Here is a 24,687-nt window from a genome sequence, read left to right on the forward strand (position 1 = left end):
ATACTTGACATTGAGCAGACTGGGAGCTGAGCTCTGTGGGTTTCTAATGACTGGCGTTACAAATGCAACAGGTTTAACACTATGCTGGTGTGGGAAAGGCTGTGGTCCTGCAAGGAGGAGTACTTGGCTCCCAGGGCAGCAATCACACTGCTGAATAGTTCCTGCTGGGGGATGCTCCTGGCTGTTGAGTGTGGGGGACACCCCTGAACCCTGCGCATGCACACTTGTAACCAACTGATCTTGGCTGGAATGGACTTTTGCCTACAGTTGTCAATTAAAACCGAACCCTGCCAAGCCAAGCCAAGCCATTCCCAAGAAAAGCTGCACTAATTCCAGCTGCTGTAGTCAGAGGTGACCGGCTTGCAAGAGAACATCAGTCCAGCTGCCATGATTAGCTACTTAGCAGGTGTCATCACCGGGGCTTTATTTCAGACAGTTTCTTCCTCAGGAATGCAGCGCTGCCCACTTCACACTGAGACTTGTACGAGAGCAGCACGCCAGACTGGAGCCAGGAGCTCATCTGCCAGCCGCCCCCTCTCTCTGACCTCTCAATGATATCAGCCTCATCTCGCTAGTTCGGTGCTTCCATTAGCCTTTCCCACCCGCTGAGGATGTAATAAAGTTGCAGAGACACTCACCTCCCCTGTTCAGTAGCAGCAGCACCTTTTCCGTGAAGGTCTTGACGTTGGAGTGCTTGCTCACTGTCGTCATGATCACATTGTGCTCTGGAACTGAGAGATGAAACAGGCTCACTAGCCAGGACCCATCTCTTTGCAACAGATTTCAGGTTGGCGTAAGGGAGCGACAAAGGAAGAGAAACAAAGTGCTACACCTGTCTTCATGCCACTGACCTGGGAAACTGGGGTGTGCACAGAACGACTGTGGTGCTCAGAATGAGAATGCCAGGCAATGTCTTCCAAACTGAATGCAAAACTGCTTTGGAATTGACACTGTCCATGCCTGGTGAGCTGGCTTGCTGCTGTCTCCCATGCAGGGGAACAGAGAAGCCTTTGCAAGATTCTGCAAGACTTTCTCTTCTGAAACATCATCACTTTCATTCTGCTTTAGATTCAGCACCAAAAGCCAGAGGACTCTCCCCTCCCCCACTACACCTGGTCAGCAATGCCCATTGTAGGCTGTCACCTTTTCAAACCTCATAAGTAAATGAGGGCTGGGCATGTGTTCATGTAACACTCCCCAAAGGAAAAGCCAGATGCTGATGACGTTCACCACATTAATTGCCCTAAAGCCTTGGCTTGGTGCAAGAGCTGTTCTCTGAGGCAGAATGAGCAACTCTTGATAGGAGATAATAGATTAGAGGAATATGTACATTTTTGCAAGAATAGATGGTTAATCCTAGCATCCTGACCAAATTCTCACTTGAGTTAAATTGCTTGCATAAGATTTCATTTGAATACAGATTTATTTGTCTCTTACTGCTCTGAACCATTGGGTGGAAACTGCTCAAGTGTTTGTGTGAGGGACAGGGATCCCTGTCTATATTGCTTAGGGTGTAAAGTACTTCAGGATTCTTCAGGTTGAAAGGAGTTAGTCTATTAACAGATCCTAAGAAAGTTTTAACTACCTTTGTGAAGGGCTGATACTCTGGAGGCTTGGGAATAAATATTCAACCTACTAATAAGGAGCCTGAACATCATTTAGCAAGTTCTCAGAACAGGAGTACAAGCCATTCTGTTCTCAGCTTTTCCTGACTCTCCAGGTGGGCAATAATCTCCCAGAAATGCATCACCCATCATGTGTTACTGCCTAATTACAGAAGCCAGCAAATGCACTGGGAAACAGTAAGAAAGGCTAATGAATGCAAACAACAGAGAGCGTACGTAATCAGACTCTGCGCAATAAACTTTCATACAAAATTAGAAACAAATAAGTCCTACTGGAATATTAACAAAACAGAACACAAAATACTGGGTGAACTGTTGGATATGTCCCAGTTGCTTTAGCCTTCCTGTCCATAAGGTCAAGGAAAGGGGCATTGTACAGAACAGCAGCAAGGAAACAACCAAAGACAATTACAATGTAGCAACAGGGGATCTTGTATATTCAGGATTAACAAGCAGAATCCAAGACTAGGCCCTAATGTTACACTTCCATCTTCTAATGATTACGGACACCAAACCCTTTGCAAATAGCAGCAGCTGGGACAGTTAAGCTTCTTTCCACAAGACTAGATCTTCTGCTTATTCTTAAGGAGTTCAACATGGTAGGCATGATGAAGGATCAAGAAATCCAGGAGAAAGTGATGCCTAGCAAAATATGTTTATGAGCTTGACCCTAATGTATCTATGTTTAATGAGATTCGGGAGGCACAGCCAGGGATAAGTAGCAGCTCTGCCAATAGCCCGAAGAAGAGAGGAGATTAGTAGTTGTGCAATTATATGGATACATACACTGAAGCAGTCTGTCTCCCACCTCATATGTTCCTGTGAAGTTAACCTATGCAAGTGCATGGCATGATATAAAACCCCACCAAAATAACTGACTAAAAGAGTAGAGAAAATTATGTGGGCTTGGCCCGGCCCAAGGGGCTAACTGGTTTGTGACCAGCTCTTGTTCAGTTGGTTGTATTTTCATCTGGAATCACAGGTGGGGTTGCATTCCCTGACTCCACTGTAAGCAGAGGCCAGGTAATGGAGGAGTTGGGGAGCGTGTTTTCTCTCTCACGCGCATGCCTGAAGACATTTCCCTTAGTGGGCAATTCAAATCACCACCTGCCCCCAAAGGCATTCTCTCTCTAGGTCCTGGCTCAATGCTCACAATGGAAGGCTTGGCAGGAAGAGGGAATAAAGGGAAGTTAGCACAGTGCACCCTGAGATCAAGAGACCCCTCCTTCGCCCCACCGGAATCCTGTGAAAGTAGGAAAAGGACTGTACCACCACTGACCTGGAATGTGGAGATTAAAGGCCAGGAGGACATTAATAAATAGGTCAGGCAGCTGTTCTGTGGTGTCTGAGGGCAGCCCATCTTCAATCACATCCAACAGGAACTGGACGAACTGCGAATTGAGCTGCTCTGTATGGGAGGAGAAAGGGGCTTTCAGTCTCTGTGCTGATCAAACGCACGGTCCTCCCCGACGCAAGACATCACCTGCTTCTTTTACACAAACAGGCACAAATCAGCGGCAATTTCAGCCACTCAGGAGGCAACACTCTGGACACTGGATGGCCTGCAGTGGGGGCCTTTGTGGAAGGAGATGAACAACAGTGCTGGGAGCCATTATGCTGAATAAAAGCACTCTCAAATTCTACGCTAGTGACTGTGCCAGCAGCACACCTACCAAGCACTGGGGTAAGAAGGGATTTATATTCTTCCCCAGTTCTTTAAACTATTTAAAATTAATCCAAATCATTAGTAATTACCTAGCTAATAGGCAAGTGCAGCAGCCCATGCAAACAAGACCACCTACAGGAAATAATCACAGGGTTATACTAGGAGAGGAATACGTGTTGCTGAAAGCTTGGAGAGCATCGTTCTGTGCTTCCCATTTCACTGACTCCAGAGATCATGCACCTTTATTATGGAGTCTAGTGAACAGGCTAAGGAGACTCCCACACAAACCTCTCTACCAGAAGCTACATCTCTCAGGGACGTGGTGAATCCCTCCTATTCCTGTAGTGTACGTCCCTCTGAAGCCATGCCACTGTAGCATTTAAAGGGCTGACAACTCCTTAGGCTTCTTGGCAATGGTGGGCCAACAATTCTCCTATGTTGTGCTGGTGCAAAATTGGGAGAGGGAGTAGAGAAATGTAGGAGGTTTCTTTCTCTTTCCTCCCATGTATGCCCGTAGCCCTCTGGAGAGCTCTTGGCCATCAGGAGACCACCTGCAAGAGGCCTAGGTAGTGGCTTTCCCTCTGCAATGCATTCAGTTCTTACCATAATGATGATATGGCAGTGGCTCTCCCATAGAGAATATCATAGCCAGCACCAGTGCAGAATAGCACATCTTTTGATGGTCTGCAAGATAAAATCATAAATCCGGCCATTAATACTCCCAAGCATGCCAAGTATCTGCCCTCTGGTTCAAGGTGAGAAATTATTTAAGACATATTGGCAATTCCTCCCTTCCTCTAGGAGGAATCTCAGGTGTGATGCCTAGAAAAGACATCCAGACAATTCATGATGGTGAAGCTGAGGGGCATGTCAGGACTGGTGACATGCTGCAAGACACACGTGTGTCTAATGTTACATGAATCTGACTGCATCCCTTTTTACACTCTTCATATGCCACTGATCATATTCCAGTGTACTCTGAGGGACCAGAGTCACGTCTTCCTATGTCTTTGAGAGCACCCAGCACAACAAGCTTGGATCCTAAAGGAGGCCAGTGGGTATTGCAATGATAAATACATCTGTTAATGGCTCAGTGAGATTATTCAGGAAATCTAGATTCAGTTCCCACTTCAGTTGCCGTATTTAATTTCCCAACACCCATTATTAAAAAAACAAACTAACAAGCAGCATGAGGGGTTTTTTTTTTTCTTCCTTGCAACTCTCCTAGTGTACCTCAGATCTGACTTACACCACCTACATTAGTTTAATCCAGTTCTTTCATTCTCACAAGCACATGGCTAGTTCTGCCAGGACTCTTCTGTTCTGACATATACTGCGCCTGCTATTCTAATCTTGGACGCCTTGTGAGCATGAGGTCCAGTACCAATCACGAGTTAACACATATGGCATCTCTACATCAGAACCTGCAAGAAAGAGACTTAAAAGATGAGTGATCCTGTAGCACCTTAGAGACTAACAAAAATATAGATTAGACAAAAAGCTCATAAAAGGTAGTCAGGGTTAAGAGGAGGAAACCCATTTTTATCTATGACTCAAGGTAGGATTTGGACCCACATCTGTAGAGAAGACAGACCATTGAATTTGGAAAATACAGTGTGTGGTGGGTGTGGGTGTTGGAAGGGGAGGGCAAAGGGTGTTTGATGGGCAGAGGTTTCCTTTGATACATTTTATTTCTATAGAAACTATGTAATTTATCCAGCTCTGGAGGACATACTCCTGAACTACACCAACACACCAGCTAAGTGCTCCAATGGAAACAGAAGAGGCAAAAGTAATAGAGTGGGAATGAACATGGCAGACAAGTGTTTTCAGTCCATTTGAGGATCATAACCAACATTCTTGGTTTTTCCTCGGGAGGCTCTTAGCAAACATGACAGATGAATAATTAAAGTCTCCTAAGCCATCCCTGGACACCTCCAACAATTTATATAAACAAACAAGAAAAGCACCCATCCTTCTAGCTATCTTTAAATACTCCCTGCTTCAATTGTTAATGTCACAGCTAGTTTTCTTTGCTATTGTATCTGCATTCTTCTGTTTCCATAGCTCAGCTCTGTCTAAGTTTGTTTAAAGTCACCTGAGACTCCAGCACACAAAGCTCAAGACTCAAGGTGTGCATTCTGCTGGCTTTCCAGGATACGCTTCTCTTATGTATCAATCTGTCCCATAGCCTGCAAATCTAGCACAATTTGCACTGGCAGTAGCTATACATGAATGCTCCACAGAATCCCAACCACTGCCTTTCCTGAATCTTAATTAGCTGGTGTGCTTCAGAAGGGGTTTATAGAAGAACCACATGACAGCACATATGTCAAAATGAAATACAGTATATCTATCCCCTCAATTCCAGATGGAGATTTTAGCAAGTGGAGCGTTAATGTTTGTGCTATGCTTTGGAAGTGCAGAGTACAAGATAAAGGCTAACTATTCTGTTCAGTTACTCTATTCTGTTCACTACCTGATAGTGGTTGGATCATTTATACATCAGATATAAAACGAAACACAGAAGAAAAACAGACCCTAACAGGTTGGGCAGGAAGATCCTTTTTACTCTTTGAAAGTGTAGATTCGTTAAAAAGTTTTTCTATCCAACATGTATTTCCATAACAATATCACGTTTATTACAAGAGGCACGGTCTCTAATTCATTTCTAAAGTACATCACTTAACATGCCCCCACTCCGTCCTTCCAGCTCTAAACTAGGGATGTTTAATATTGGTTAACTATTTTTAGTTCCTGGGGGTGAAGCCAGCAGTCACTGCACTCTGGCTCCACTCCAGAGAAGCCCCCATACCACTAATACAGAGGCAGCAGCGTGGGGTGCCAGGCGGGAGCTGATCTATGAGGGGAGCTAGTTTAAAAACCAGCTCCCCTTGTGGACCAGCTGCCTGCCGCCCTGCACTTCTGCCTCTGATAGAGAGGCAGCAGTGCGAGGTGGCAGCAGCCCCTGTCCGGGGGAAGTGGAGGTTTGAGCTCCCAGACCCAGCATGAGTCAGAAGTGAGCCGGGCTGCTGGCCAGACTGCTAAAAAAAGTTTACCTGGGGGGGGGGGGGGGGGGAGAGAAAGGGGGTTGAGAGGAAGAATGCATGTAGTCTATAGCATTAATCTCAAAGCTTTTCCTTATTGACTACACTACTACATCCCTACTCTAAACATGCCAGCAGCAAAGGGTCTTGTGCCAAACAGAGGTTGCTCTTGCATCCAGACTATCAGTGCTGTATCTTACTGCCACTGGAATGGACTGAAACCTGGAGAGCACTTTATTTTAGTGCAGTAACTGTACGATGAGAAGATGATGCCAATGAACCACTGTGACGTAGTGGGGGTACTTGCTGGGCTGTGGTGACCTCTGCTGTCTGGAGCAAGACCCAGCAGGGAAAACCTCACTAGGCAGAGGTAGTGCCAAACTTGTTGAACCAGTGGCCAGACACCCCCTATGGAGAGGAACAAAAGGAAGGTGGAATGCTGCCCTGGCTGGGGGGCAGGGCTTGGAGAGGGTTTGTGAGTTCCGGTCTGGAAGGCAGAGGATAAGGAGCTGGGGAGGGGTCTGGGACTCCCCTATCTCAAGGGGGGGGCACTGAGGCCTCTTAGCCCCAGTTCCTGTAACCAGATTACATCTGTGCTGCGCTGTGCTGGAGGAGCAATAAACCACCCTCAATTCCACTGGCTGGTGCAGTCTGTTTGTGCCATTTCGGGGTGCAGGAGACGGGGAACCCCCAACGCGCCGTCACAACCACGTAGTCTAATACTCCTGAAAAGCATTCCGTATGAACAGTCTCTTACACCCAGACTGAATCTAGTTGCAGTCTGGAGTCAAAGAAAGCAACACAATTACACTCAAGCAGCTTGCCCAGAAATTTTCAGATTTTAAACTCCTTGGGTAGAGGCTGTCTAGGTCAAACTATTTAGTCTCTCAACACAAAATTGAGGAATGTTCATTAATATTCTGAAAAACAAAATTCAGAATTAATCTGTGAAACTCTCTGCTACAAGATATAACTGAGGCCAGAGCTTACTTTACATTTTAAAAGAGGTCTGGACATTTGTATGAATAATGGGAACATGTCATGGAGGCGATGCCAGGGGGGTGGGGATTGGGGAGTGTGGTGTGTGCGCGCGCACCAAGTGTCTCCCCAGATTAGCCTGTGGGGAGCAGGGAGAGTCTCACTACCCTCCTCTCCCTGTCCCCTCATCCCCTACATGCAGGCACACTTGGCTGCTCTCCTTGTCCTTGGCAGCTGGGTGTGAAACAAGGCAGAGACGCTTCTGCCTTAAAGAGCCTGGCTGGTGGTTCACTCATGTACTTACACCCTCACCGCCCAGCTAGGCTCTTTCAGGCAGAAGCAGCTCCACCACTCCCTGCCCAGCCTCCAAGAACAAGGGGAGAAGCAGAACTTGCTGGGGGGGAGGGAAGGGAGGAAGTGCAGGAAAAGCCCCCACACCAGGTAATCTGTGGCCCTGGGCTGGGCACAGGGCAGGAGCGGTTGCTGGGCAGGGGAGAAAGGTTGGGCAGCCATGCGTCTTTCCCTTTATAGCTGGTGACAGCTCCTTGCCCCATATAGGGAGGCACCAGTCACCTATTCTCATTAGCCGAAGTTGTGAACAAATTTTGTATCACAACTGTCCAGTTGTAATTGTCTTACCTGCTCTGCTCAACCATCTGGTGGGGGCCTTTGGCATGGGAAATACACTGGACCCTGCCTATGTTTCTTCTTAGGCTCTGGTTTGTGCTTGAGCATTGAACGCAATGCTGGGACATGAATAAATGCCGACCTTAGAGCAGGGTAATCCCACTACAGATGCAAGTAGATGATTTATCATCAGGCTGGTGTTTTGGGGCATTCCAGCCCCTTCGAGATACTGGATACTCATTGTATCCTCTGCACTGCCAGCACTGTGTTGAACTAAGGCAATAATTAATCATGATTTTTTTTTTTTAGGACCGTACCAATGGATGGAAGGGAAAAAATACCATTAATACAATTCTTGTGGAAGAATACACGACTAATGCAGCTGAGGGGCTCTCCTAACAGGAGATGGCACATAACCCGCTCAAGTGGTTGCTGGGGCAATAAGGCCTGCTAGTGAATTCCTGTCACACATTTCTCAAACTCGCCCAAGTTTCTTGAAGGTCTTAACAGCGCCCACCTCTCCCCACCTCAAAATGCAACGAAGGAAAAGCCGGGCAGGGTAGGTGCTTAATTTGTAATGAAAGAGCTGCTAGGGCAGTTTTTTCATCACTGACAGAGCAAGAGGTGCTGGGGCTATGAAATGCCAAGCCCAGAGATGGGGGCAGGGAGGCAGCGGATTGTCTCCCAAGCGCAATTGAAAAGATCTGACAGTAGAGTTGTGTGTATATTGAACTGCAACAGGGGACGGTAATGATTACAGAGACTGACCATCTGTTTTCCTTAGAATTGTTTGGGTTAATTCTGCCTCGCTGTGTCTTATTATAAGCCCTTCTAACAACACACTGATAGATCTGCAAGCCAGCAGGAAAATGACGGTCCAGGAGCAATAAAACCAAAGCATCTGCCAGAAGACCTGGATAGCAGCCAACATGCCTGTATCAACCCCAGGGTAAAGTGCCTTCTCATCAAAGGCGTCCGGGATCCATGCAGAGAGCTTGAGCCTCAAGTGTTCATCTGTAGCTAGTGAGGCGGGCCCCCATGGAACTCCTGCAGCCAGCTTTACTTCCCCAGTTGCGTGAGGCTTGGCATGGATTGCTCTGGCCCCTACCATCCACAAAAGGGATTAGATATTCTCAATGTCAGACAATGGAGGAGCTGATAGGCCCAAATTAAGCTTAAGTCACTTCACGATTCAAGGTCACTGAATTCAAGAGGCTGTTTGCAGTTGGCTCTCTGGGACAGGAACTCAGTGTATAGCTCCGAATGGCATGTGGATACTTGTAAGGCACCACAAATCTGTGTCTGGGGGGGAAGGGGAATAGATACCCTGCAGGTTTGCCAGGGGCAAGAATACTGGCCTGTATTATCACTTTTTACCACCCACTTTCTCTGCCCGGCTGTTTAAATGAACCGCCTATTGAAGTGAATGGAACCTCAGCACACACAGGGTGTTTGGGCAGCACAGGCAATAGACACCTGATGAGCTGCATCTGGCACACACAGCACACAATCCAGCCATGAGTTTGTATAGCTGCCCCAGCTAAAAGCATTCTCTGCTTTCTGCCACACAAGCAAGGGAAGGTGCAACATGAACACTCCCTATAGGCAGAATGGGAGCTTGCCCTGATGTGTTTTCTCTGGTACTAGATTTAAGTTTTATTCATGCTAATGTTTGAAGTCAGGTTAATGTTATACAAGTCAAAAAGGAAGGCACTGGGCACCTGGAATCAAGCTTGGCATATGAGAAATTGCAAGTACCAGTTACACGGTTCACAAGATATATAACCAGCATTGTCCCAGATAGGGGTGAGAGTTCTCAGGGATCAGAGAACCGGTATTCTTGGGTATGACACTCTATAGTGCAGACAGAGTCAAGTCAGCGGCAGTGAAATGGGATAGGTATATGGGTGTAGTGTGTTCCTTGATCTGTGGGTGCCTTTAGAAAGATATGGTCAGGGAAGGAAGTGTGTTATTTCCCTGGCCGCGTCTCACTGAAGGTCTCGTTCACTCGTCCTAGTGCCGTCAGTGACCCGTGATGTGCTGTGTGTAAATGTCTCTAGACTGTATGATGGCATCAGACACCATCAGCTGCTTCATGAGCCGGGCATTGCACTGACTGACTCCGCACACTCGCAGCAGCGGCTCATTGTGGAGCACCCCATGCGCCCAGAGCTCCCACGATCAGGGTGTGGATCTGGACCTTGTAGCTTGGGCGCCAAAGGTGTTGGCTAACAGGGTGCATTTTTTCCCCCCACCATCTGAATGGATCCAAAGGCTCACGCTGGTAGAATGCAACTACAGTTTGAAGACATCAGGTGATGGTTAGGGAGGAAGGAGACACTGAGAATGCGTCCGAGTCCAGATCTCTAGACTTGGGCTTGCGGGGCTCACGCTTTGCCGCTAAAAGCAGCGGTGTTAGCGCTTGTTTCCCAGACTTCGGAACTTGAGCTCCAGCTTGAGGCACAACATCTGTACTGTTTTCAGTGCCACAGAGTGGACCCCAGCTCAGCGACACTGGAATCTGAAACAGCACAGACATCTCCTTGGAGGCTGCAGGGCAGGAATCCAACAGGAGAACATGAAGCTGTTTCAGTCTCCACTGAGGTGCTTTGCTGTAGCTCAGTACTGAAGACCAATTAGAGGAGCCACAGAGACCCTGGAAAAAGCGTCCTTTCACAGTGTCCCCTCCGGCCAGTTAACAAGCAATGCCATGGTGCTCCACAGGACAGGAGGCCAGTCTCCCTTTGCTGCACGGAGAGCGGCTGAATGCTGCAGCCTGTTCAAGCGCGGTGCAGCACTGCCCCGGCACAAACACACCTGCCTGGAGACAAACTTTATGAATTAGTGGTGGATGCAAAAGAAATTTTGTTTTTAGATGGCAGCAAACCAGCAGTAGCTTTGACCTGGAAACAAGCCCCCTGCTACAGCAAACAGAGCTCCAGCTCCAAGCATCTCTCCTTCAGGCAGAAAGAAACACAATGAGTCATATGTGCTGAATGTGACTGATAAGCCAATGGAATATAAAGAGAAAGTTTATATGGTATAAGCATAACGACCTGAGTCCTTGCCTTATGATTCCCATATGGCCTGTGCTGCCCCAAGTTTCAAGCATTTTTCAATCATTCCCCTTTTGAAATGCATAATGTCAGAGTCTAAGCACAGAGGAGTGCAAAGGGCACTGCATTAGGCTCAGCCCTCATTCACCAAGTTCTCAACAGATTCCAAGGCCAGAAGGAAGCATTATAATCATCTAGCTGACTCCTCTATAACACAGGCCAGAAAACGTTGCCAAAATAATTCCTAGAGTGGATCTTTCAGAAAAACAACCAGTCTGAATTTGTCTCACTTCATCTTCCTGCCACTGGACCATTCAGCCACCAAATGAGCCATATCGATCCTTTCCATTACACAGTGTGCACGGCTAGTACGGGCAGGCGGTCAGCTAGAGACATGGTTAAATTCCAGGATCCCAGCTCTCAGAGGCAGCCTACTGGAATTTACTTAGCTCCAGGGAAATGCGTCTGATGGTCTTCATTCCAAACTGAAGGATAATCTTATTAGTCCCTTTGGAAACCTTGGCGCTCACTCGGAGGACAACAGGTCACGCTTCTGGCAGGTTTCACAACCAGCTGAGATGTGCCCAAGAATTTAAAGTTTTGCCCAAACATCTCCTTGCATGATAGACTTCAAGCCAGGGTACCTGTGCAAGAAGGGGAGACTGACTCATTCACTGAGTCGAAAACTACTCCATAGGCTATCACTGCGTATTAACACTACAGAAAACTGCAAGGGGCACAGGTTGGGCTCAAGGTATTAATAATGGAAGAGACTTTCACTTCATGACTGGTTCGAATTTAGCCCAAGTGGACAATGACTAAAAGCTACCACCAACTGACAGGCTGTTCAGTGAGCCCCCATTTCAAGTGAGGCAGTGGGTTCTCTATCCAGTTTCTAACAGGCTAAGTATCAATGTTAAACCAAAAAACACTGCAACTGACATTAGATGGCCACCTGGCAGTTCAGTAGAACAGTGGTCTCCAACCGTTTTACACCCAAGATAATTTTTTAAATGACAGAACAAGCCAAGATCTACCCCATCCCTTCTGGTAAGATCCTACCCCTTACCTGAAGCCCCACCCTCCCTCTCTATTCTCCTCCTCTCCATCACTTGCCATCCCCAACCCTTATACTGCTGCTTCCCCTCCCCCCCTCCCCAATTCTTCTGTAGGAAGAGGTTTTTCCAACATTTGGCCTGTCTAGACTGGACCAAATATCAGAAAAAAACCCTTCTTTTGGACGGGAAGAGAGATTTAAAATGATGTGTTTACTGCACGCCGGCCACACGGCTTTGCATCTCAAGCTGCTCTAAGTCACAGGCCTACAGTCTTCCACACACAAACATACCAGCTACTATGCTAATTTTACTTTATAAAGGTCAGGCCCTTAATTTCCTAAATGCGAGCAGCTCCGCCCCAGTAGAACAAGCTAGGAATCACCATCTCACTGAAAGCCCCAAATTTAAGGGAATGAACTGAACATGTTGTGACAACCAGCAGCTGCCAGTCAAGGATTCACAGGGCAAGCTAGGTCTCTGACCCTTCCACAGCTTCTCATAAGTGCACTCTTCTTCGGATTGGTCTACTCTTCATAATTAGACTGATCAAGCTCCTTTGCTCAGGGTTGTGCAAAAGGTCATGTTCTATTCGATATACTTAGGTCGACATAACCCCTAGTGTAGATATAGCTGAGAAAAACACCTCTTTCAGATGCATTACACATTAATTTTAAAAGCCTGTGTTAATGTAGAAAGCATCTACTCTTGACTGACAGATACAGAGACTGCAGTGTAAACATACACCACAATAGGCTGTGGGCCTCCACTTCGCTCATGGGGACCCCTACGGCCCTCCTACTCTGATCCCTGGCATCAAGGGGCATTTCTCTCAATGGCTCCTTAGCTTGGCACTCAGAGAAATTGAATTAAAATCTATACCCAGGAATCTTACCTCTTTCGTCCCTGGTAAGTCTCACTTAATATTGGATTAGGAGATTGCCTGCATGCTGCCAGATTTGATTAAGTCAGACAGCATCTTCCTTCCTGCCTGCCCAGTGGAATGCAGGAGACCCACATTAGAGAGGACTCCCCCTCTGCAGACAGCAAGTTACTAACATGAGCCCCTCAACTCTCTCAAGTCCCAGTAACCCAGCCGGTTTCCATGGGATATTGCTCTTTCCCCAAGATCAGGCAGGTGAAAGACTATGGGGTCAGAAACATCATCTCCCATCCCTATGCCAAACCAGGAATGGCTTGGTTGAGACAAGGTGAGTGAGGACCAATTGCTATGATCTGGCTGTGAGGCTCCATTTTTTCTCCATGGCAGGCTCCACTCGTTTGCTGACTGTTCTTAATAGCCCAGTTATCCATCCCAGGCATAGTTAAATGACACCCTCCCCCAGCCCTCAGATTGCCTATTCCTTGCTGTCAGAGACTCTCTCCAGATAGACTTTAAACCACAGTCACAAAAATAACATTTTCTAAGAATATTGCATAAGCCTTCTATATTCTCCACACCTTCCACTGAAGACAAGGCAAATGGAATATAGGCTGATTCCACAGTGGTGTGAGAGGAACAGGAAGTCCAGATATAGCCTGTTGACTTGCTAAGGCAGAGGACAGTGGTACAGTGACCAGAGTATTGGATAGCACAGAAAGCCGTTTACCATTTAAGGAACTGACTAGCATTGCTACTGCTTCTCATCACAAAATGTCACAGCTTTTCAGAGCTAATTGCTCTTTCTTTTTAGTCCTAGTAGAATCCAGAGATAGCAAAGTTACTGAAGGCTACGATAAGCAAATTAACCACTTCACGGACACTCCAGGCTCTGGTAACTGGCACTCTGATCTCCTACTCTTGTCATTAGTGTTGAACCTCTGCGCTTGGCCCCTGGCAACTACCCAATCCCCATTCATCTGTGCACACCCCAGCCTACAGTTAAGCTCCATAAGGGCTGGCAAGAGTGGCCTGACATTCCTAGGATGACTGGTAGTAGTATATAACTGAGCCTTAACCCAGAATTATAGCACCATTTCTATAATGTCCATCGCCTGGTATCCAGAGGCTGATCAGGCCAATTAGCACTATTTAAACTGGTCAGTTACCTGAAAAGTTTGGGAGCTATGTAGATGGAACTTAAAAAAAAGCCACAAACAAACAAAAAAACCCCACACACTTTAAACCAGTCTTGAAGTCAAAACCCTCCCTCAGAACCGCATAGCTGAAGATACAAAGAAAAGAGAAACAAGTGAAGGGAATAATGGCATAACAGTAAGGCAGCCCAATCTATTACAGATGAGGTCTGTGCTGCAGAGACATGCTATTATGTTTAATATTAGTGGCTGGTTAAATGCTGAGTTGCCCTTAATTCATTTAAATCCTATGGAGGCAGAGGTTTGAAAATCTGTCTTACAGGTCAAAAACAGACTCTGATCAGATCTGAATTTACTACAACCTCTGAACACTCTCTCTTGCATTACAGAGGCCTAGCTAAACAGAGCTTTCCTACCAAAACCAACAGGAAGAGACAAGGCAGGTTTCTGAAGAAAATAAACACATCAAATAGACAGCAATAAGGAGAGAATGGCCCTGACAGCTGGGAAAGCAGAAAGTCCTTGGCAGCGGTGTAGTTCTAATGCATGCAAAGTGCGGCTAGGTTGTACAGTGCATTCAGGAGTCAGGATGAGAAATAAAGCACCCCTTCTGCCCCCAGTTCTAAGGGCACACCATCCTCTGGGTCAGCTGTCAGCCCACCGCTCCACACCACAAAGCTACACAAGTGGAAGTTGCAGATAGACTTTGGAAGCTGCCTGATGCCATTCCTTCCAAGGGCTGAGGGGGCTGCTTTTCACTTGCATTAGGATAAGGACTGATATTCCCGTTATTCCCTCCCAGTTCGGTGTGGTTTTTAGAGTTACATCTGATGCAAAGGAGGACACAAGTCCATTGTTCCATTTTCACACAGCATTCGTTAATGCTTTCCTTTCCTGTGTTGCATCTGGCTGTTCGTACAGAGGCAGGCAAACAGTGACAGCATCCTCACTTCCTGCACTAAGGGTCATGTTGAGCATGGGCATCGTGTAACACAAGGCAAAAGAGAACCGTGCTCAGCCTGAGCAAGTGAACAAGTTCTCAGGGGAGTTTCCAGCTGTAAGGTTTATTCTTTGGTTTTTCTAAGAGTCAGCAGCCTAGAGGGGCTTGTTAAACACTTTTCTTTGTGTTTGACATGGAAGCACCACCCCTTCCCTTAATTAAACTGTACACATTGGCACATTAGCTTCACATGTCTCCCACTCCTCCTCCTCATTAGGGGCCATCTGGGGGAGTTGTTTTCAACTGTCTAGTTTCAGGTAGTAGATGAGGAATAGTCAGCAGAATAAACGAGCTTAAATTGATTAGCAGTGCTCCTGGAAGAGTATTGAATCCAGTATGTTTGGCACAACCTATAGTGACAGCCCCACACACTAGAACCAGCCCACTCCTGTCATGGCAGAATATTTTCACTTGCATCCAGATGTCAGCTATACTCCAGCTACACGAGGGATCTGAATTCAGCTGGCCTCCGAGGGGGGAGAACGTGTGTGTTCCCAGGGCGATGGTGCAGATGACCCCAGCTAGCCAGGTTTTCTGTTCATCTTAATGACACGTCATCTTCTCTATCTGGGAGCCAGGAGCACTGCATACATTCAGAATGTGCTCTGCATGGCGCTCAGACAGATACCACCTCACACAGGCTACCTGCATGCACTCCCCCGAGGGACAGGTTCAAGATTTCCACATCCCATTCCTACTGTAACCAGTGCATCTGAAGGTGGGAGACCACCAATTCCAGACTGGCAGTAAGAGTGATGCTATTGTCCCCTTAGCAGCAGTCCCTGACCACTTACTGCAGAGGGAAATCTCATCTTAAGAAGCCAAGAGCATGGAAGAAATACTGACGGTTGCACACCTACAAAAGGGACAACTGCACTGCACAGCGAGAGGGCACGTTTCCCGTAAGAATGCACAAGAAAGGGTTACTGCAGAGGAAGAGTTTACAATTGCTCAAATTCGTATACATGCAGTAATGGGATCAGTTAAAGAAAAGAAGAATGACATGTAGTAGAACTGTCACACTGGGGAGATGTGTCAGGCCCCATCACCTCCACTGCTTGCACTGAAAACATGTCTGGACAAGTGGTGAAGAAGTGTAGCATTGGGAACAATCCTGCATTGACTCCTAGCATTGCAGGAATGGAAGATGGGATTTATTCCCATCTACAGCTTCTTGGCAGAAATACATAAGCAATGGTTGACAGAAATAAACTGAAATTAATTTATGCCACTTCCTGCACAGCCATATATTCAACAATAATGTGAGGTGCTAGAATATAAAATGTTATTGATTGTGCCTTCAAAGGATTAAAAACAAAGCTAATTTTTATAAGGTTTAATCAGTTTGATACTTACTTTAAAACTAGGGGTCTGTACCCTCTGCTCGCTACACTTGCCAAACCTCCCCACCACTCTGGGGATAGGTGTCTGGCAAGGGGATAGGGACGGGGCACGCTGGAAGCAGGGTGTCTGGCCAGAGGAGAGTGGGCAGGAGCGGGCTGGGGATGCAGGGTCTCGGCAGAAGGAGTGAGGGGGCGGCGGGGGAGTCAGGCTTAGATGGCAGAGAGGACCAAGCCCCAGCATCTTCCCCCCAGCAGCACAGCCCCCCAAAGCATGAAGCAGGAGCAGCCCATGCCCAGAGGGAACAGTGCAGAGGCTGGCCACAGCAAGTGGTTGAGGGTGAAGGTGGGCAATGATGGCACGTGGACAACATCATTCTGTCATCTGGCAGGAACTTTTTTTAAATTATATACACACACACACACACACACACACACACAGACACACAGACAGACAGACGGGGAGACGGGGAGACACAGATAAGTGCACACATCTCCCTGAGAATACTTAGGGTACACTGAACTGGAAGCTAAGGATGGGCTAGAACTCCCAAACTTGAATTCCCCAGTAGCATATAACCTTTCTAATGGAAAGCCAAGCCCCTAGGGAGTCACATTTAGGAGCAGTCCATAACTACAGCTCACCTTGCGTGTGAGTCTGCATGTCGCGAGCCAGCTCCATGGGAAGGACAGAGTTAACGAGAGTCGAGATAATAGCAGCGTCCAAGTTGCACATTGCTCCAAAGCACTTCAGCAACAGCAGCCGCAATGGCACTCTGTGCTCCTAGAAAGAAAGGAATCTTTCCCATGAGACAAAAACCACAACTGAGTGCTCTGTGCCAGACCAAAGCCCATCAGGCAGCTTGCAAATCCACATTTATTGCAACCAGTGCAGGCTCATGAGCAGAAGTCCTAGGCAACCCAAAGCTTCAACATGTTATTAGATATGGCTCAGATATTTCCAATGCACAAGTTGATCTTGCTCCTAAACCAGCTTTTAAAAACTACAAATTTAAAACAACAACAACAACAAAACCCTCATCTTTGTGATGGGATCAGCTACTAATGACTGTACTATCGAGGCCAACAAAGGGTATTTGGCAGCAGTAGCTCACTCTGAAATACCATGCATCTCATCCCATAGTTTGACTGTTGTGATGAGACAGATGAAGAGAGACCTGGCTGTAAGATCCTTATTATGGCTCCACCAAAACCAGGTCCAGATTCACTCTGAATGCCTGTGCCTCTTAGAGGGATGCAGAAATTTCATGACCGTATCCAAGTTCTGGGTGTATACTGAGCGATGTTTTATTAAAAACTAACTGCGCTAAAATTTGCTATGCTGTGGCTGGGGACTAAGGAAGGCTCTCTTATCCATGTCTGAGTAAGCCTCGGTAGGGAATGATGCAGAGAAACATTTCCATAGGCACGGAAGACAAACTCCCCACTTCTTCCTCTGAACATCAATTTCCTTCCTCAGTCCCAGGGCTCCTCCTCACTACCCACTTGCCTAATCAGAACTGTTTACTAATGTAGAGCCATGCATCAATTAAGAAAGTAGCAACCATAGCCTGTCAGCATTCCCAAGGCATTCTCGGAAATCCTTCCTTTATATTACAGTAGAGCTGCTACACTTCTGTTCCTTTGTGGGGCTACAGAGAAAACAGCAATCTTTACATTTCCGACTGCTTGCAGGTACAGTTCTAAACACCGCTCCTGAAACTAGACTCGAGTTTCACCTCCCCATCTTCCATGTAAGCTTTACACAACCCACAAGTATAATACACAGTTGTGTAAACACGCAAGAAAGGTTTTCTGAAACTCCGTGTAGTTCAAAGTCCAAACAGGGAAAAGTTTTTCATACATTTCATACTTGTTAACCTTTCTCCTTCAGGTCTACAAGGAAACCTCCAGTAGAAAGTAGGAAGAATGCAATGTCTCTTACCATCTGATAATATGTCACAAGGGACATGACTGATTCAAACTCATTCTTTTTGCACATTTTCTTGCAAATGTCAGGATCTGCATCTGTCTGGAAACACAATTGAACAGGTGAGATTGCTGACATATTGGTGTCTATTAGGAACACAGAAAAGCCCCAACTCTCTCTTCCTATCCTACCAGCTTCTCCATCCCTAGGATTTCAGTCTCGACAACCCAACCACCTTACAAAGAAATTAGGAGGACAATACAAAGACACCTCATGGGGAACCAGCTGCCCTAGAGATGCCATGACAAAAAGTGAACTCCTGGAACTGCCTCAAATTAGCATGCAGTCTCTCTCTATTTTACAGGCCAAAAGCATCGGGAAAAGGTGAACAAAGAAAGGTTTTGAAAAACTGTTTGCGTTGCAGTCGCACCCAGAAGCGCCACTCAGGGCTGGGCTTGTCATGATGAGCTCTGTTTATAGACACACACTGAGCTTGCAATGTATAATCATTTTGGTCACATTTGTATTGGCTTCTTCAAACGTGGAAGATCTCACCCTGCAGAGTTAGAAGGTGGGAGGGGAAACATGGAGGAAGCTGGATTAAGCCCAGGCTGAGAAGCTGTATGTTTTACAGCCAGTCTTCACTTCAAAACTTCGTCAACCTAGCTATGCTGCTCAGAGGGCACGAAGGTTTTCACAGCTAAGTGCTGGTCCAGCCCCTAGCTACTGTCTCTGGGAGAGACGGATTGACGACATCAGCAGAAAACCCCTTCCACTGACATAACCACCATCTATGCTAAGGCACAGCTTAAGCACTGTAGTTATGCTGCTTTAGCATCTGCAGCATAAATGTGCCCTTGGAGAAGCAGCTGAAACTCATGGATTAGGACCTTCCCCATTGGCCTTTATACAGGGCTGGAAGCAGTGCTTTTAAATAGCCTCCAGAACACCGGCAGAACCAGGCAATGTTAGCACATTAGGCTAGAACACTGAAATTGTTTGGCCTGGGCATGCTGGCCAGCCAAGCCATGAAAGAAGTTTCCAATGGACTCCTGTTTAACAAACCTCGAAGAGTTTTATCGACCTACTTGTATGCAGAGAGGTTTTGGTGGCTTTAACTTTTTAAAGATGGTTGAACAACATACTTATCACTGTAAAACATGGGTGGAGGAGAATTTTGCACAGTGGATTTAAACATGATTCCTAAGCATTGCAGACCTCAGGCAGACAGAGCATTATTCTGAAGCTTGCAACTTAAGTCCCAGGCTGCAGTACAGCATATATACATACCTACTACAGCACTTGTCTAATATTGGGTATTAATAAACAGCAACATAAGCCCTCAAGCAATTAGTCTAATGGTTTCACTAAGGGATTGTCACAAGGGATGTTAGTGTGGCACAAGCTAATGTATGACACTACAATGCCCCAGCATGCTTCAGCTTAACTCACTGTGTGGACATTGCTTAGTGCAGCATAGCATCCTGCCCTTTCAAGCCACACTCCAGGACTTTTACTGCACCATGGCAGAGACCAAACACCAACTTACTGTGCCACAAGCTAGTGTGCTACTGAGTCACGCCTGGCTTGCCAACCACAAACGCACCACAGAAACAAGCCCGCAGGAAAGAATACGGAGAGAGGAATCCAGCTTCACTAAACCTGCTGAAAGTAACCCACCAGGATATGGAGCAGCTCTTCCAAGTAGCAGCAGATGACGTTTTCATCCTCATATAGTGCCCAGCTGCGCTGCTGAGCATCATCTTTGTGCCTGGCCAGATCTGCAAAGATCACTTCAAGCCGCTGCTCATCATGGCAGATCTGCCCCGAAGGCAGCCCAGAACTCAGATTCTGCAAGAGGACAGAAAAGAAATACCAGTAACAGGGGTCCTGACAGTTAGCCATTTTTTGCAGATTGTTTTCATGGGTATCCTTTGCCTCAGTCCGGGCTTATTCACTTAACTAGCAGCAGATGGGTGGCAAGTTTAAAACACTCCCCCTCACCCACACATCGCTATGTTAGCTTCCCAATACTGTTTTCTGGTTCTCTCTCCCTCCCATTCCTGCAAAGCTAATGCATTTACTGAACCAGTGAGAGGAGGCTGCAGAGGTGCAGTCAGAACCCATCTTTACAGCTCCAAAATCTTGACCACAATGCTGGAAAGGCAGTTTGCTTTCGGAGGGTATAAAAATCACGCTTCCTTCTCATCGGAGCTTCCACTGCAGACACAAGGCTAGACAACACAGCAGCTGGTCGTCTCAGTTGGATCAATGAGAAGCCTAACGCTGGACAGCGCTAACAAACATTCTTACAGCCATGGGAGCACATATCTGGGGGTTGTATGGACTGGAAAATTATAGCTCAGTACATAAAAATAATTCCCTCTCTGTTAAAAGGAAATGGAAGTGCCATATGTCTGCAAAAGAGCATGTTTTGTTGGTGCTTTGGAAGGACAGAGCTGAGTGAAGTAGTTTATCAGCTTCTGCTTGTTTTGACCACTACAATCTGTCAATTTCAAAATATTTAAAGGAAAAAAACAACCCACCACCACACTGGAGGCTCCACCCTGTAGTGCCAGCTTGCTTTCCATTTTTACTTTCCCCACATACAGCAGAGTAATAACACTTTCCTTTCCATCGGAGCAGCTCAACACATTTTAAAAATATTAATTTAACTTCACAACACTCACCTGAGTTCTATTATTCTGAGGGTAAAAATCCAATGCCCTAACAATAAACCCACCTTTTTCTGAGACGCAGATACCAAGCACATAAGTCTATAAGCTCATGGGTGGACATCCTTTGAACTCAACAGGATAAATGCAGATTGCCAGGCCAAGAACAGCAAGAGAAACTGCTCTGATACAGGATTCATACTGTACACCAGCTTGGACAACTGGAGCCAGGTCAATCAGCAGAGTGCACGCTTCTATAAGACCTGGTTTTGACCTACAAAATTGGAAGTTCCACCAGGAGCCTTTGGGATGTGATCCCAGCAATACAGAGCATTTTTCTCAGACTCTGAACTGACAGATTTTCATTATATCCATAAATAACAGATGAGTTCATATTAGTACAGAACTTCAAAAGATATTAAAGTACAGTAAGTGCTAAGTATTAGGGTTACTGCCTTTTGGATTAATCTGTGCAGGAATCAGTTCTCTCAATTTGCTTAGGCTCTGCTTTTCTTTATATAACCAAACGAGATGACAATGCACTGTTTATGCATTTGTATGTAGTCACAAAGATCACCAGGTCTTACTTTCAGTACAGATCTCCTAGATTAACAACAACATGTCTGGTAGGATCTACCATGTCCAAAATACTGCCCATGCACGCACATATAAAACCCCAAGATAGCCAAATCTTTGCCATGAAGGGGCCTGAATTGAAATAAAGAGACAAAGATCAGGGAAAGATTAAACTACTACTGAGACAGGTGGCAGCCCAGCCAACCACAATTTGATGGAATTTCATGTGTTACCTCCTGGGATGAGGCCTACCTGGGTGGTCGACAAATACCTTTGATGTCGGCAGGGGAGCGTCCAGACTATCAAGCTGAGCCGACAAACAGCTGATCAGCTTTGTTTGTCGACTCAGCGCGGCAGCCATGTAAATTTAAATGAAGCGGCAATTATTTAAATCGCCGCTTCATTTTACTATGTCCGGTACCCTAATCTACATGCCTCTTTCGCCAGAGGCATGTAGTCTAGACGTACCCTTAGTCTGTAAATGTAAGTTTAGCCTACATGTTCGCTATAACCCAACTAGTTTTTGTGACTTTCATGGTAGAAGTGGAGATGGCACCAGTGAAACAGGGGACAGGTAGGGAAGGCACAGCATCAGAAGAGGTAAGAGTAGAAGGGGCAGAGATGAAAGGAAGGGGGTGTACCCAGTGTGCAGCTCTGGCAAGAAGTGGCTGAGCTGCGGCAAAAGCCACCAGAGAGCTAAAGAGTTGGCAGGGACCTGGCTTATGATAGGACAGTACCTGTAAGAAATGCAAGTTCCTTTCACCCCTGAGAAGGGGTAACATTATGTAGTGCCTTGAAGGTCAGAACAAGGAGCTTAAAGTTCATGAAATGGAGGAAGGCATAAAAAGTTCAAATTGGGAGTGACATGGTTAAGTTGATGGGCCACATTGATGAGACAAAAGAACAAAAGAGCATGGTTTACAATAACAACTGCATTGCTTTGTGCCATGGGGGGAGGGGGGGGGGGAAGATCCTCATGTCATCACTATTTCAATTTGAGAACAATTGATTCTTCATTACATGCATGGTACAATGTGCACCAGGCTCGGACTTCAGAGAGAGACAAGAGAGGATGAGAACTAAACTTACAGGTAGCAGGTTTGAAAAACTAAAGGAAGTATTTATTGACACAATGTACAGTCAACCTGTAGAACTCCTTGTCAGAGGATATTGAAGACCAGGACTTTAACAGGGTTCAAAAAAAATTACATAGGTCCATCAGTGCTATTAGTCAGGATGGATAGGAATGGTGCCCCTAGCCTCTGTTTGCCAGAACCTGGGAACGGGTGACAAGGGAGAGATCACTTGATTACCTGTTCTATTCATTCCCTCTGGGGCACCTGACATTGACCACAGTCAGAGGACAGAATACTGGGCCAGTTGGACCTTTGCTCTGACCCAGTTTGTCCATTTTCATGTTCTTATGAATCTAGTCAACTTCATTTTTGCCACTTACGCAGCACCTCGGCCAGAAAAACTTTTGAGCAGTAACTCATTAGAAACCAGAGCAGCACAAGTTCATATTAGAAAAGAGAGCAGAAATCTTTTTTTAATATAGTACAAATGCTGCCCAGTTGTCTCAAATCATGGACTTGGAACAAGCTCTTGCCAATGCAGCTGAAACCCAGAAACCCTGAACTGCAAACTTAAGTGCAATGCTTAAGCAGGTTTATTAGAGATACACTGTTCATAATTTGATTAGTGGCATTTGAGGTATGAATTAGGACTTTTTTTTAAACTACATAATTGAAGCACTGAATCAAAGTGTTCTTGACACTGTTAATTACATGATCTTTGTCAGGCTGAGCTAATGAAGGAGGGAATGAGTTGGTTTAACTTCATCCCAATCCACTGAATACTCCTGAGAAAGGCATTTTGGGACACTGTGGATGGACGAGTGGCCAGCTAGATTACAGGCAGTCCCCGGGTTACGTACAAGATAGGGACTGTAGGTTTGTTCTTAAGTTGAATCTGTATGTAAGTCGGAACTGGCGTCCAGATTCAGCCGCTGCTGAAACTGATTAGTTTCAACAGCGGCTGAATCTGGACGCCAGTTCTGACTTACATACAGATTCAACTTAAGAACCCCAGGCATCCCCAAGTCAGCTGCTGCTGAAACTGATCAGCGGCTGATTCCAGGAAGCCCGGGGCAGGAGCTTCCTGTAGTCAGCCACTGGTCAGTTTCAGCAGCAGCTGACTTGGGGACACCTGGGGCAGAGCAGCTGGGGTGCTGCTGGGTTGGTCCAGTAGTGCCGCCTCTCCTCGGCGCTACTGGACCAACCCAGCAGCACCCAAGCTGCTCTGCCCCAGGCGTCCTGATTCAGCCACTGCTGAAACTGACCAGCAGCGGCCGAATCAGGATGCCTGGGGCAGAGCAGCTGGGGTCCTGACGGGTTGGTCCAGTGGCGTCCAGAGTTGCGCTACGGGATTAACCGGCAGCGCCCCAGCTGCTGTACCACAGGTGTCCGGAGCAAAGCCATGGAGCACGGGGGCAGCGGGACAGCCCAGACGCGCCGTGGCTATCCTGCTGCCCTCAGGCTCCGCGGCTTTGCTCTGCTTTGCTCCGCGTTCCCCTGGTCTGCAGACCAGGGGGACGGGGAGCAAAGCAGAGCAAAGCGGCGGAACACGCGGGCAGCGGACAGCCCAGACGCGTCTGGGCTGTCCGCTGCCCGCGTGTTCCGCCGCTTTGCTTCCTCTCCCTGGTCTGCTGGAGACCAGGGAGAGGGAGGGCCCCGTTCGTAACTGTGGATCCGACATAAGTCGGATCCGCGTAACTCGGGGACTGCCTGTACTGGCAGGTTGTTGAGAGAAGGTGTCTTTCAAAAACAAAGCACAAACTGATTAGAACAAACACACTGAACAGTGATTTAAAAATCACAGAAGGTAGATGGAAGAGACTCCTATACTAATCTCTGCATGTGTAGGTTTGTTTCCTGCAGCACAAACTCAAGAGCTTTGACAAGCCCATTTTCAAGTAGGGATGTAAGAGTTTAACTCAGTGGTCTCCAACCTTTTTACACCCAAGATCACTTTTTAAGTCTCAGAACAAGTCTACTGCCCCGCCCCTTCCTTGAA

General features: G+C 46.7%; 1 protein-coding gene across 3 annotated transcripts in view; it reads right to left on the reverse strand.

Moving 5' to 3' along the window:
• Positions 1-24,687, reverse strand: part of NCKIPSD (NCK interacting protein with SH3 domain) — a 100,033-nt gene that overhangs the window by 3,748 nt on the left and 71,598 nt on the right. For all 3 annotated transcript variants that reach the window (XM_075938842.1, XM_075938841.1, XM_075938843.1), the window contains 6 exons: positions 20,042-20,212; positions 18,377-18,463; positions 17,077-17,215; positions 3,895-3,975; positions 2,905-3,033; positions 639-731 (listed from right to left, as the gene is read on the reverse strand). In XM_075938842.1, the coding sequence (XP_075794957.1) occupies positions 639-731; positions 2,905-3,033; positions 3,895-3,975; positions 17,077-17,215; positions 18,377-18,463; positions 20,042-20,212 (700 nt within the window). The remainder of the gene's footprint in view (positions 1-638; positions 732-2,904; positions 3,034-3,894; positions 3,976-17,076; positions 17,216-18,376; positions 18,464-20,041; positions 20,213-24,687) is intronic.

This window comes from Pelodiscus sinensis, chromosome 11, assembly GCF_049634645.1.
Source record: "Pelodiscus sinensis isolate JC-2024 chromosome 11, ASM4963464v1, whole genome shotgun sequence".
In the NCBI taxonomy this organism is placed as follows: Eukaryota; Metazoa; Chordata; order Testudines; family Trionychidae; genus Pelodiscus; species Pelodiscus sinensis.